General features: G+C 41.0%; 1 protein-coding gene across 11 annotated transcripts in view; it reads right to left on the bottom strand.

The window, feature by feature from the left end:
* The window catches only part of CAST (calpastatin), a 129,492-nt gene that overhangs the window by 42,538 nt on the left and 71,929 nt on the right, over positions 1–15,025 (bottom strand). For 6 of the 11 annotated variants that reach the window (XM_019929667.3, XM_019929669.3, XM_033853049.2 and 3 more), the window contains 5 exons: positions 6,013–6,078; positions 5,001–5,042; positions 3,543–3,599; positions 3,032–3,145; positions 1,949–2,032 (listed from right to left, as the gene is read on the bottom strand). In XM_019929667.3, coding sequence (XP_019785226.2) covers positions 1,949–2,032; positions 3,032–3,145; positions 3,543–3,599; positions 5,001–5,042; positions 6,013–6,078 — 363 coding nt within the window. The remainder of the gene's footprint in view (positions 1–1,948; positions 2,033–3,031; positions 3,146–3,542; positions 3,600–5,000; positions 5,043–6,012; positions 6,079–15,025) is intronic. The other 5 variants (XM_019929668.3, XM_019929671.3, XM_033853050.2 and 2 more) reach the window with 1 other exon arrangement.

Below are 15,025 nucleotides of genomic sequence, written 5' to 3'. Positions count from 1 at the left end.
CAATCAATGCACAGCAGAATTCCGTATAAACCTCGCCTAATCTTATTGCTTAGATTTTACGGATAACCCTGGCTAGATGATGTGTGGCATAAATTTTCAAATTATCAAAATTTGAAAAATACATTTACAGATAGGTTACAAAATTACATTTACAAATCTCTCAGAATAGGTTCAAATTACATTTTAAACCTATTCTAAGAGATCTAAGCCTCTGTCTTAAATTTATCCATTTTCCAAACCATGGCATCTAGTTATCCCTCCTCAACACAAGAGAGTGAAGTGTATCCCCAGGATGGGGGTAGGGATCTCAAGGTATATACAAGGGGTCTGCTGGAAAAAAATCAAACATTTTTTATTTTGAGTATTTTCATTGAAAAGTTCATGTAAATTTTGCCATCATGCCACATGCTTTCTGCATTAGTTTGGAGAAAAATAATGTGCCTTTTCTTTTTCGAAATCTAAGAAAAACTGATGTTTCAGGGAGATGGGCCATACTTTTATCCTATGACGTTCCTTACTTTACTTAGCCTGCAGAGGGATAACTGTGCCCATTTTGAGAAGCAGGAAAATAGATAAACACGTATTACTTTTTTTCTGCTTTCATTTCCATCTTACTTTTGCTTCAGCTAGTTACTTGTGGCTTTAAGAGAAATACGTCCTAGCATTTCTAGGACGATATGGCTTCCAAACTGATTCCTAACTCTGATGGCTAACTCTGTATTCCTATGGGTAGAAAAGGTAGACTACTTCTTGTCTTACGTTCCCAAGCTAGTCTCTCCAAAGGATCTAAGGAAGGTGCCCATGATTTGCCAGTGGGGTACATATACTCTCTCCTGAGAGGGCTTGTGACGCTCCTTTGAAAACCTCCCAACATCAATCCGTGTAGGTGTCATGACTGCACGTAATTTACTCATTTCAAGATGGCAGTGTTCATATTAAGATCTGAGAGTAATGCTTATTCAAATGCTCATGGCCATTTTATGTGCTTTATTTCAAAGCCATAAATCTTGAAGGCAGGATCTGAGTCAACTCACATTTTAATTTCCTTGGTATTGATGAGGTCTTATACGTGGCAGGCACTCAGTAACTATTTATTTATTTATTTATTTATTTATGGGGTCTAAAAAAATTTTTTTATAGACCTTTATTGGAGTATAACTGCTTCACAATACTGTGTTAGTTTCTGTTGTACAACAAAGTGAATCAGCCATAGGCATACATATATCCCCATAGCCCCTCCCTCTTGAGCCTCCCTCCCACCTTCCCTATCCCACACCCCGATCCCACCCTCTAGGTCATCGCAAAGCACCGAGCTGATCTCCCTGTGCTAAGCGGCTGCTTCCCACTAGCTAACTGTTTTATATTTGGTAGTGTATGTATGTCGCTGCTACTCTCACTTCATCCCAGCTTCCCCCTCCCCACGTCCTCAAGTCCCTTCTCTATGTCTACGTCTTTATTCCTGCCCTGCCACTAGGTTCCTCAGTACCATTGTTTTCTTTTTTTTAGATTCCATATATATGTGTTAGCATATGGTATTTGTGTTTCTCTTTCTGACTTACTTCACTCTGTATGGCAGACTCTAGGTACATCCACCTCACTACAAATAACTCAATCTCGTTTCTTTTTATGGCTGAGTAATATTCCACTGAATAGTAACTATTTATTGAATGCATGAATTTTAAAATCATTCATTCAATAAATAGTGTCTTTTTGGTGTCTTGCTCTCTCTCTGTCCTTCAGATGCATGCTCTTCTTCATAAAATTTCACATATGACGTGTTCAGTTTTAGCAAATGACAGGTTATTTGACTGTGACAGCACTGGAACACTGAATGGTTAAACAGAGCCAGCCAGGTAGAGTGGGTCTTCGCTGAGCATATGTTTCTCATAAAAGAGACCTGATAAGCATTGAGGCCCCTGTTCACGTTACATCTTTTATGTGTGCTCACCTCGTCAACTGGTTTGCCAGATGCTGCAGCTATGCCAGTAACAGCACTCTTTCCGCCACTGGAAATTGTGTCCTGTGACTTAGTCTAAAGGATAAAAGATTGACAGAACTAAGTATCTCTGAATGACTATTTTCAAGATCATACATTTCAAATGTCACTAAGGAGCCAGTTTCCCCTAGCAGACATCTTGTAGGGAAATGGTCACTAGCTTCTACTGCATATGATGCAATGCTGGGCACATACAGCTGGACTCAAGAGCTTACAGAGCCCATGCAGGTTAACACACATAGGCGAAGTGGGCCACGTGGGCACATACAAGATTGTAAAGCCTCTAGTCAATTGTTGCCATGTGAGCCTACTGTTGCCAGATATTCCAATTTTTCAAGAGAAGCTAGAAATTTGCATTTTATGTGAAGTATTCTGACTTTATTTGTTGGCAGCTAATTAAAGATCATTTTGATTACTGTAAGCCAAATAAAATACACAAGTAGCTGCAACTGGTGGGCCACAAATTTGCAGTCTCTGATAGAAGGTATATTGTTAAGCAGGCCTATTTCCTATCTTCCAAGAGCTCTCAATGAAAAAGTTCTCATAGATGTTTATTCTTCTAGCAGTTGAATAGTTGTATTCTGGAAATACAGAATATATGTCTGACTTTTGGCTCTGTAAGTTGATCTCTCCTACAACAAGACCCTAAAAACTCTAAGACTTCCAGGTAAAGAGCAGATCTCGCAGTGCATCTGAGTTCCCACAGCCCACGAGGAGAGGGGTCCAGGAGGCAGCCTCAATCCCAAGCTTCCCATCTGTGAGACACCAGACTCGGCTGCCTCAAAGTCACAACACGGTGGAGAGGGCACGATGGAACATCCCCCAGACCTATCTGATGCCCTTCTCGGGCCTTACTTAGTCCCAAGTTTCCACAAGCTTATTTGCAACAACAGCAAAATAAGAGCACCAAATCTTTACAATACAAGATATATTTGGCGTAGCTCTGTAGATTCACCTACACACATCAATGTAGATAGAGGACCTGTCAATTCCCTAGTTGGCATTAGTGTTTTCCTATCGGTCTGCTTTATTTACCTCTGGTATTGTTGATTTCTCTGATGTTGGCTGCTCACTTGGTCTGGAAACTGCTTTTTCATTATAAGTATGCTTGCTTCCCGTACCTGATGAGTGCTTGGGTAGGCTTTTTGGCTGAAATCACATACACACACACGTCCCACAATGTTAACGATATGATAAATATTGCTACTTTTCTCTATGGAATAGAAAGTATTCATAACAACTGTGTTTTATACAGTTTTTTATTGTGCGAATTTAAATTAGAATGATATGTGACAAAATTTCACTTTGAGTACAAAATTTGAAACAATGCAAATCCTTCCTCCCAAATTCAGCAAGAATCACCTGAGCAAATTGCAAATCCTGCTAATGCCACATGGTGGTGCCATTTTAGTGGGAAAACAAACACCAGCCATGCTCAGTAGGACTTGAACGTCGAAAGATGAGAGTTCAGAATTTTATCCTTCACCAAAAAACAAAGAAAAAAAGTTTCCCCTTATGATATCAAGTCCTAATGATGATCATTTACCTCTGTGTGTTCCTTTGGCTTTACTTCTTGGGTTTTTTTCTCATGAACCACAGATGGCTGTCAAATTTCAAACGATAAAATCTCAATTACATCAGAGTACATTGTTTTTATATTTCCAAATAAGCTCAAAACCAAAAATCCCAATTAGACCATTCTGCCTCTCTTAGGAAAGGCCCAGTTAGAGAAGTAGATGTTGCTGTCTGGTTGATAATAATCCTACCAACAGTCTGATAATGATAATTATCAGAAAAATAATGAAAAATGTAGTATTTCATCTAGAATAATTTTTCAAATAGCTATGTATCTCTAAATTATTGGCTGTTTTCCACAACTCATGTAGATCATTTGATAACGGCAAGTCCATCCACAGAGACATCAAATGATCACTTTGACCACTGAGTTTGTTGATAGGGAATCCTACTTTAGAAATTAAAATTGATTTTCAAAAAAAATCTCCTTTCATAGGAGATGAACACTGTATTTTTTTAGTTAAATGATTTATATGTTTTTTTCTGTGCTACAAGTAGAGAAGACAGGTATCACTAGAAGCCCAACTGAGTAACCAAAAACATTTAAATATGGAATAGAAGACAACTTCCACCGGCTGCTGAATTATTCTTCTATAGGGGACTATATAATTACCATCCTCAGGGGCCAAGAGGCCTTACACAAAATCATATAAGTTTCATCTTCCACCCAGATGACTCTGCCCACCGCACTCCCCACCCTTGCCTGCACTTAAAGTACTTCAGCCCAAATCATCTTTGTGCTTCCCTACAGGAAACCTTGTGGTCTGAGTCAACTGCTCAAGTGTACTTGAAAGAAATAAAGTATAGCACCTTATTGAAGAGAAACATTTGCCCTGCCTGCAGACACCCTGGGGTCATCTCCATATGGACTGGAATTGGCTTTCAGTCTAGACAGCCATGAGTCAGGAAAGCAAGGGAAGCCATTCCCAAGGGAACGTCAGAGCTGTCTCCTGAGTAACTGATAACTAGTTCCACCAATGGAAATAAGACCATCAAGATAAACCCAGGGCCTAGTCTAAGGAGAGACTCTCATCTTTAAGTTATCTAGGTGTTGGGTTCAATAGACACCTTTATTCTTGATGTCTCATCATTAATCAGTAATCAAATACTCATTACCCTTTGTCCCTTGTCCTTTGTTCCTGTTGCTTTTTTTTAAAATTACTTCAGCTATAACAAAAATCTAGATTTGAATAAAATGCCTTCTGAAGTAGACTTATAAAATACTATTCATTTTAGCAATATATGGATTTAATGTTATAATTATTTTATATACACTCTATATAATCATGTTCAAAAGGGTAATCTAAAATTAATTTAATTAGCTGACAAAATTTTTTTTTACCATTTAGTAGCACCAATAGAGGAAATGAGTTATTCATTATTGTTGCAAAGACTCCAAATAACTCACTAGTTGACTTAAATCATTTACCTTAGTTGATTGTGACTTCTTCTCAGGTTCTGTTTTTACAGCCTAAATTCAGAAAAAGAAAGAAAAAGAAAGGAAGGAAAAATGAACATAGTTTACAAAGTTTATCATATATTTTCTTCAACTAAGGAAGCTAAAAAAGATAATTTTTTTTTTTTTTTTTTTTTTTTGCGGCACGCGGGCCTCTCACCGCCGTGGCCTCTCCCGTTGCGGAGCACAGGCTCCGGCCGCGCAGGCTCAGCGGCCATGGCTCACGAGCCCAGCCGCTCGGCGGCATGTGGGATCCTCCCGGACCGGGGCACGAACCCGCGTCCCCTGCATCGGCAGGCGGACTCTCAACCACTGCGCCACCAGGGAAGCCCAAAAAGATAATTTTTATGTATTTATAAATATAAACTTCATGAGTTAAAATTATACTTTTCTTGGAACTGTAACTCTTTATTTATTTATTTGTCCACACCACGTGGCTTGTGGGATCTTAGTTCCCCAATCAGGGATCAAATCCGTGCCCCTTGCAGTGGAAGCATGGAGTCCTAACCACTGGACCGCCAGGGAATTCCCGGAATTGTAACTCTTTAGATAAACACTTAAGCACACTAATTAACAGTCTGCTCTTACTACTCAGATGGCAATTTGCATCTTACTTCTGTGTGTATTAAAATTATGTAAAGATTTATTACTATGAACATGGTAGCTAATACATAAGCAAACTAAAATAAAAACCCTCATCCTTCAAAGCCACTAACATCGTTTATCTCTTTATGAGTGAAATCCTCAGCATAGGTTTCAGCTGATGATGTAAAACAATGGGAGGCTGACAGTGTCAAGAACACAGGAAGCAGTGAAATTGATTTTTAGTGCCAGAATGTGAGCCATGGGTAACTAAACCTACCAGAAGCCCCTGATGGGTCAAAGTGCTGCAGAAGATTGTGAACTGAAATTATTAGCACGTGTTAAGCAGCTGAAGTGACCATTAGTAAACAGAAATGTCCCCTAGTACAATGAACCACATCACCTGTTTTTTGTGTCTTTTCTTATTAGGAGAATGCAGTCCTTCCAACTGTTTGCTGACTGGAATGGCCTAATATATAAGAGAACAGCCCCAAGTGTGATTTTATTTTATTTGGCAGTCAAATAAGTAACATGAATAAACAGGGCTAAAGGTTTGTCAAAAGTTTTCTGAAATTCTGTCAGCACAATATTACAACTACTTTGAAAATAGCGCGTGGATTTTTGTAGCATGATAAAAATCTAGCAATCGAATCTAAAGTTCTAGGAATGCTTCTGAAGAGCTGGTTGTTATTTAGGATCTTTAGTGGAGTATTTTACAATTCTACCCACCCAAAAGTTACCTGTGTCAAAAAAGACAATTACTTAAGTATACACATGCATTCTCCGTATAGGGAAGATATGAAAACAAGAATAAAATCTGATTAAACATTTTATGAACTTTTCAAAGTAAGAGATTAAAAATTAGGCCTGATGCTTCTGCCATTTCTTCCCCTTTTATCTGCTTGGTGATATCAGCACAAACTCCTACTTTTTTTTTTTTTTTTTTTTTTTTTTTTTTTTTTTTGCGGTACGCGGGCCTCTCACTGCCGCGGCCTCTCCCGGTGCGGAGCACAGGCTCCGGACACGCAGGCTCAGCGGCCATGGCTCACGGGCGCAGCCGCTCCGCGGCATGTGGGGTCCTCCCGGACCGGGGCACGAACCCGCGTCCCCTGCATCGGCAGGCAGACTCTCAACCACCGCGCCACCAGGGAAGCCCACAAACTCCTATTTTTTATTCTATCATCTGAAGAGACTGATGCCAAATATCCTCTTAATTTATCATGTCTTGTGCTTCAGTAATGAAGGCACATGTGTTCCTCACATAATAGACCCTTGTTATGCCAACACACTTATTGTTTTGGAAAGGAAACAAAGTTCAGGAACAAAGAAATGCTTTTAAAATTTAAAATTTTGGATCCTTTCAAACTGGATCCTTGTTAATGAGTTTCTGTACATGCTACTCTGCTTTTTTTATGAGTTTATGCAAATGAAATTTATTAAATGATTAACAAGGAAAATAAGCCAGCTGGTATTTTAAAGGTTTGAGTCTATTAATAGCTTCTAATTTGTAATTTGGCATTTTGGCAATATTTTGCATGGAAGAACTCTACAATACAATTAAGAATGTATACTCACAGGCGCAAGCAGCTTCTGATGAAATATACATTTTAATCAGTAATCACTGACACATCTCCTAAATTTATTTTTGGTGGTGGTGAGGCTGATGAACATAATACTGATGACAATAATAACTAATGCTTATTATAGCCTCTCAGTACAAGGGACTGTTTGAAACTCTCTTAGTCCAACCCTCTTAGTCCTCATAATAATCCTTTGAGACAGGTATAATGAGTATCATTATTATCATCACCATCATCATCATCATTCCCATTTCATGGATGAAAACTGAGGCACATGGAAGTTAAATAACTTCCCAAGGACACCCATGGTGGAGCTGGGGTTATGTGTTCTCAATCACTGCACTGCACTGCATTGTCTCTCCAGTGCCAGCCAGCTCCTACTGGGCACCTGCTGTGGGACAGGCACTGTTCAATAGCCTTATCTCTGTTTCCTTACACAGTCTTGTGAGAAAGGTACTATTATCATCCTCCTCCAAATTGTACAGATAAGGACTCACAGACTTCTAAAACAAACTTATGGTTACCAAAGGGGAAAGCTGTGGGGAGGGATAAATTAGGAGTTTGGCATTAACGTACACATACTACTATATATAAAACAGATAATCAACAAGGACCTACTGTATAGCACAGAGAATTCTACTGAATAGTCTATAATCACCTATATGAGAAAAGAATCTGAAAAGGAATGGATATTTGTATATATATAACTGAATCTCTTTGCTGTATGCCTGAAACTACTAACACAACATTGTACATCAACTATAATCTAATATAAAATAAAAATTAAATTAAAAAAGGAAATGAAAGCCAAGAGGAATTTTCCAGCATCACAGGCAGCATAGAACCAGGAATAGAAGCCAAGCCGTCTGGCTCCAGTGTCCACTCTACAAAGCCTCTCAGAGATCTCAACCTGATTAACAATGATCTGACCTTTCATCTTACACACAGCAGTGTGACTACCAATTCTAGTGTGAGGGATAAGAGAGAGAGAACATAGATCTAGACGTATTACCTCCAGAGCTAGACTGACTTTCATTTCAAAGCTGTAGAACATGACAAGGATTTGATATAGGCTTTATTTGAATTAACATCTTTTCTCAAAAAGCTCAAAATATTTAGAGAAATATGCTCATAAAGTTCACAGAAATCTCCAAGAGGAGGCTGATATAAATGTTATGAAACAAACATGAGAAGTACATGAAGGGGAGAGGAGCTTCATGATGGCGGAAGAGTAAGACGTGGAGATGACCTTCCTCCCCACAAATACATCAGAAATACATCTACATGTGGAACAACTCCTACAGAACACCCACTGAACGCTGGCAGAAGACCTCAGACCTCACAAAAGGCAATAAACTCCCCATGTGCCTGGGTAGGACAAAAGAAAAAAGAAAAAACAGAGACAAAAGAATAGGGACGGGACCCGCACCAGTGGGAGGGAGCAGTGAAGGAGGAAAGGTTTCCACACACTAGGAAGCCCCTTCGCGGGCGGAGACTGCGGGTGGCAGAGGGGGGGAAACTTCGGAGCCACGGAGGAGAGCATAGCAACAGGGGTGCGGAGGGCAAAGCAGAGATTTCCGCACAGAGGATCGGTGCCGACCAGCACTCACCAGACTGAGAGGCTTGTCTGCTCACTGCCGGCACGGGCGGGGGCTGGGAGCTGAGGCTCAGGCTTCAGAGGTTGGATTGCAGGGAGAGGACTGGGGCTGGCAGCATGAACACAGCCTGAAGGGGGCTAGTGTGCCACAGCTAGCCGGGAGGGAGTCTGAGAAAAGGTCTGGAGCTGCCAAAGACGCAAGAGACTTTTTCTTGCCTCTTTGTTTCCTGGTGCGCGAGAGGAGGGGATTAAGAGCACCAGTTAAAGGAGCTCCAGAGACAGGCGCGAGCCGCGGCTTTCAGCGCAGACCCAGAGACGGGTATGGGACGCTAAGGCTGCTGCTGCCGCCACCAAGAAGCCTGTGTGCGAGCACAGGTCACTCTCCACACCTCTCCTCCCGGGAGCCTGTGCAGCCCGCCACTGCCAGGGTCCCATGATCCAGGGACAACCTCCCCCGGAGAACACACGGCGCGGAGAACACAAGGCGCAGAGAACACACGGCACGCCTCAGGCTGGTGCAACGTCATGCTGGCCTCTGCCGCTGCAGGCTCACCCCGCACTCTGTACTCCTCCCTCCCCCCGGCCTGAGTGAGCCAGAGCCCCCACATCAGCTGCTTCTTTAACCCCATCCTGAGCGAAGAACATACGCCCCCCCGGCGACCTACATGCAGAGGCGGGACCAAATCCAAAGCTGAACCCCAGGAGCTGTGCGAACAAAGAAGAAAACGGGAAATCTCTCCCAGCAGCCTCAGGGAGCAGTGGATTAAATCTCCACAATCAACTTGATGTAACCTGCATCTGTGGAATACCGAATACACAACAAATCATCCCAAATTGAGGAGGTGGACTTTGGGAGCAACGATCTATACATTTTTTTCCCTTTTTCTCATTTTGTGAGTGTGTATGTGTATGCTTCTGTGTGTTATTTTGTCAGTATAGCTTTGTTTTTACCATTTGTCCTAGGGTTCTGACTGTCCATTTTTTGTTTTGTTTTGTTTTTTAGTATAGTTTTTAGCACCTATTATCATTGGTAGATTTGTTTTTTGGTTTGGTTGATCTCTTCTTTTCTTTTTTTAATTACTTAAAAAATAATTATTTAAAAAAATTTTATTTTTCATTTTAATAACTATTTATTTTACTTTATTTTATTTTATTTTCTTCTTTCTCTCTTTCTCTTTTTTCTCCCTTTTATTCTGAGCTGTGTGGATGACAGGCTCTTGGTGCTCCAGCCAGGCGTCAGGGCTGTGCCTCTGAGGTGGGAGAGCCAACTTCAGGACACTGGTCCACAAGAGACCTACCAGCTCCACATAATATGAAACGACAAATATCTCCCAGAGATCTCCATCTCAACGTCAACACTGAGCTCCACTCAACGAACAGCAAGCTACAGTGCTGGACACCCTACACCAAACAACCAGCAAGACAGCAACACAACCACATCCATTAGCAGAGAGGCTGCCTAAAATCATAATAAGGCCACAAACACCCCAAAACACACCATCAGACGTGGACCTGCCCACCAGAAAAACAAGATCCAGCCTCATCCACCAGAACACAGGCACTAGTCCCCTCCACCAGGAAGTCTACACAGCCCACTGAACCAACCTTAGCCACTGGGGAGAGACACCAAAAACAACGGGAACTACGAACCTGCGGCCTGCGAAAAGGAGACCCCAAACACACTAAGTTAAGCAAAATGAGAAGACAGAGAAACTCACAGCAGATGAAGGAGCAAGGCAAAAACCCACCAGACCTAACGAATGAAGAGGAAATAGGCAGTCTACATGAAAAACAATTCACAATAATGATAGTAAAGATGATCCAAAATCTTGGAAATAGAATGGAGGAAGTACAAGAAATGTTTAACAAGGACCTAGAAGAACTAAAGAGCAAACAAACAGTGATGAACAACACAATAAATGAAATTAAAAATTCTCTAGATGGGATCAAGAGCAGAATAACTGAGGCAGAAGAATGGATAAGTGACCTGGAAGATAAAATAGGGGAAATAACTACTGCAGAGCAGAAGAAAGACAAAAGAATGAGAAGAATTGAAGACAGTCTCAGAGACCTCTGGGACAACATTAAATGCACCAACATTCAAATTATAGGGGTCCCAGAAGAAGAGAAAAAGAAAGGGACTGAGAAAATATATGAAGAGATTATAGTTGAAAACTTCCCTAATATGGGAAAGGAAATAGTTAATCAAGTCCAGGAAGCACAGAGAGTCCCATACAGGATAAATCCAAGGAGAAACACGCCAAGACACATATTAATCAAACTGTCCATAATTAAATACAAAGAAAACATATTAAAAGCAGCAAGGGAAAAACAACAAATAACACACAAGGGAATCCCCATAAGGTTAACAGCTGATCTTTCAGCAGAAACTCTGCAAGCCAGAAGGGACTGGCAGGACATATGTAAAGTGATGAAGGAGAAAAACCTATAAGCAAGATTACTCTACCCAGCAAGGATCTCATTCAGATTTGATGGAGAAATTAAACCCTTTACAGACAAGCAAAAGCTGAGAGAGTTCAGCACCACCAAACCAGCTTTACAACAAATGCTAAAGGATCTTCTCTAGGCAAGAAACACAAGAGAAGGAAAAGACCTACAATAACAAACCCAAAAGAATTAAGAAAATGGGAATAGGAACATACATATCGATAATTACCTTAAATGTAAATGGATTAAATGCTCCAACCAAAAGACACAGACTGGCTGAATGGATACAAAAACAAGACCCATATATATGCTGTCTACAAGAGACCCACTTCAGACCTAGAGACACATACAGACTGAAAGTGAGGGGATGGAAAAAGATATTCCATGCAAATGGAAATCATAATGATCAAGGGATCGATCCAAGAAGAAGATAGAACAATTGTAAATATTTATGCACCCAACATAGGAGCACCTCAATACATAAGGCAAATACTAACAGCCATAAAAGGGGAAATCGCCAGTAACACGACCATAGTAGGGGACTTTAACACCCCACTTTCACCAATGGACAGATCATCCAAAATGAAAATAAATAAGGAAACACAAGCTTTAAATGATACATTAAACAAGATGGACTAAATTGATATTTATAGGACATTCCATCCAAAAACAACAGAATACACATTCTTCTCAAATGCTCATGGAACATTCTCCAAGATAGATCATATCTTGGGTCACAGATCAAGCCTTGGTAAATTTAAGAAAATTGAAATCGTATCAAGTATCTTTTCCGACCACAATGAGAAGCCCACACACCGCAATGAAGAGCAGCCCCTGCTCGCTGCAACTAGAGAAAGCCCGCGCGCAGCAACGAAGAACCAATGCAGCCAAAAGTAAATAAATAAAATAAATAAAATAAAAAACAAAGAACAGTTGCATCACGCACACCCCTTGTGTCACCCCTTTAAAAAAAATAGACTATGACATAAATCACAGCAAGATCCCTTTTGACCCATCTCCTAGAGAAATGAAAATAAAAACAAAAATAAACAAATGGGACCTAATGAAACTTAAAAGCTTTTGCACAGCAACAGAAACCACAAACAAGATGAAAAGACAACCCTTAGAATGGGAGAAAATATTTGCAAATGAAGCAACTGACAAAGGATTAATCTCCAAAATTTATAAGCAGCTCAGGCAGCTCAATATCAAAAAAACAAACAATCCAATCCAAAAATGGGCAGAAGACCTAAATAGACATTTCTCCAAAGAAGATATACAGATTGCCAACAAACACATGAAAGAATGCTCAATGTCATTAATCATTAGGGAAATGCAAATCAAAACTACAATGAGATATCATCTCACACTGGTCAGAATGGCCATCATCCAAAAATCTACAAACAATAAATGCTGGAGAGGGTGTGGAGAAAAGGGTGCCCTCTTGCACTGTTTGTGGGAACATAAATTGATACAGCCACTATGGAGAACAGTATGGAGGTTCCTTAAAAAACTACAAACAGAACTACCATACGACCCAGCAATCTCACTACTGGGCATATACCCTGAGAAAACCATAATTCAAAAAGAGTCATGTACCAAAATGTTTGTTGCAGCACTATTGACAATAGCCAGGACATGGAAGTAACCTAAGCGTCCATCAACAGATGAATGGATAAAGAAGATGTGGCACATATAAAGAATGGAATATTACTCAGCCATAAAAAGAAACGAAATTGAGTTATTTGTAGTGAGGTGGATGGACCTAGAGTCTGTCATACAGAGTGAAGTAAGTCAGAGAAAGAGAAAAACAAATACCGTATGCTAACACATTATATATGGAATCTAAAAAAAAAAAAAATTGGTCATGAAGAACCTAGGGGCAAGATGGGAATAAAGACACAGACCTACTAGAGGATGGACTTGAGGATATGGCGAGGGGGAAGGGTAAGCTGGGACAAAGTGCGAGAGTAGCATGGACATATATACACTACCGAATGTAAAATAGCTAGCTAGTGGGAAGCAACAGCATAGCACAGGGAGATCAGCTTGGTGCTTTGTGACCACCTAGTGGGGTGGGATAGGGAGGGTGGGAGGGAGGGATATGCAAGAGGAAAGAGATATGGGGACATATGTATATGTATAACTGATTCACTTTTTTATAAAGCAGAAACTAACACACCATTGTAAAGCAATTATACTCCAATAAAGATGTTAAAAAAAAAAGAAAAAAAGAGGTACATGAAGGGAGGTGGAGACAAGATGGCAGAGTAGAAGGACGTGAGCTTTCCTCTCCTCATGAAAACACTAAAATCACAACTAACTGCTGAACAACCATCAACAAAAACAAACAAAGAAACAAACACTGGAACCTACCAAAAAAGATATCCTACATCCAAAGACAAAGAGGAAGCCACAATGAGATGGTGGGAGGGGCGCAATCATAATAAAATCAAATCCCATACCTGCTGGGTGGGTGACCCACAGACTGGAAAATAAGTATATTGCAGAGGTTCTCCCATAAGGGTGAAAGTTCTGAGCCCCATGTCAGGCTCTGCAGCCTGGGGGTCTGGCTTTGGGAGGAGGAGCCCCTAGTGCGTCTGGCTTTGAAGGCCAGTGGGGTTTGATCACAGGAATTCCACAGGACTGGGGAAACAGTAACTCCAATCTTGGAAGGCACACACAAGGTCCTATGTGTACCAGGACCCAGGGAAAGAAGCAGTGACCTCACAGGAGTCTGGGCCAGACTTACCTGCTGGTATTGGATGGTCTCCTGCGGAAGCAGGGGGTAGCTGTGGCTCACTCTGGGGACAAAGACATTGGTGGCGGTAGCTCTGGGGAGTACTCATTGGTATGAGCCCTCCCGGAGGCTGCCATTTTCTCACCAAGACCTGGCCCTACCCAACAGCCTGTAGGCTCCAGTGCTGGGATGCCTCAGATCAAACAACCAACAAAGCAGGAACACAGCCTCACCCACCAGCAGACAGGCTACTTAAAGTCTTCCTAAGCCCACAGCTAAACACACCCCCTGACACAGCCCTGCCCACCACCAGAGGGACAAGACCCAGTTCCACCCATCAGTGGGCAAGAACCAGGCTCTCCCACTAGGAAGCCTGCACGAGCCCCTTAGACAGCCTCATCCACCAGGGTGCAGACAGCAGAAGCAAGAAGAACTACAACCCTGCAGCCTACAAAACAGATACTGCAATCACAGAAAGTCAGACAAAATGAGATGGCAGAGAAATATGTCCCAGACAAAGGAACAAGGTAAAACCCCAGAAGAACAACTAAGGGAAGTGGAGATAGGCAATCTACCTGAAACAGAATTCAGAGTAATGACAGTAAAGATGATCCAAGATCTCAGAAAAAGAATGGAGGCACAGATCGAGAAGACACAAGAAATGTTTAATAATGAACTAGAGGAAGGGGAGAAAAAAGACCCACAAAAACAAATTCAAAACAATAAAATGACAATAAGAATATACATCTAGTTACCTTAAATGTAAATGGATTAAATTCTCCAACCAAAAGACATAGAAAACAAGACCCTTATATATGCTGTCTACAAGAGACCCACTTCAGATCTAGGGACACATACAGACCAAAAGTGAGGGAATGGAAATTGAAAGAAGGCTGGAGTGGCAATACTCATATCAGACAAAATAGACTTTAAAATAAAGACTGTTACAAGAGACAAAGAAGGACACTATGTAATGATCAAGGGATCAATCCACAAGATAATATAACAACTGTAAATATAATATGCACCCAACGTGGGAGCACCCCAATAT

Source organism: Tursiops truncatus, chromosome 3 (genome assembly GCF_011762595.2).
Source record: "Tursiops truncatus isolate mTurTru1 chromosome 3, mTurTru1.mat.Y, whole genome shotgun sequence".
In the NCBI taxonomy this organism is placed as follows: domain Eukaryota; kingdom Metazoa; phylum Chordata; class Mammalia; order Artiodactyla; family Delphinidae; genus Tursiops; species Tursiops truncatus.
This window is presented reverse-complemented; position numbering and strand designations above follow the sequence as displayed.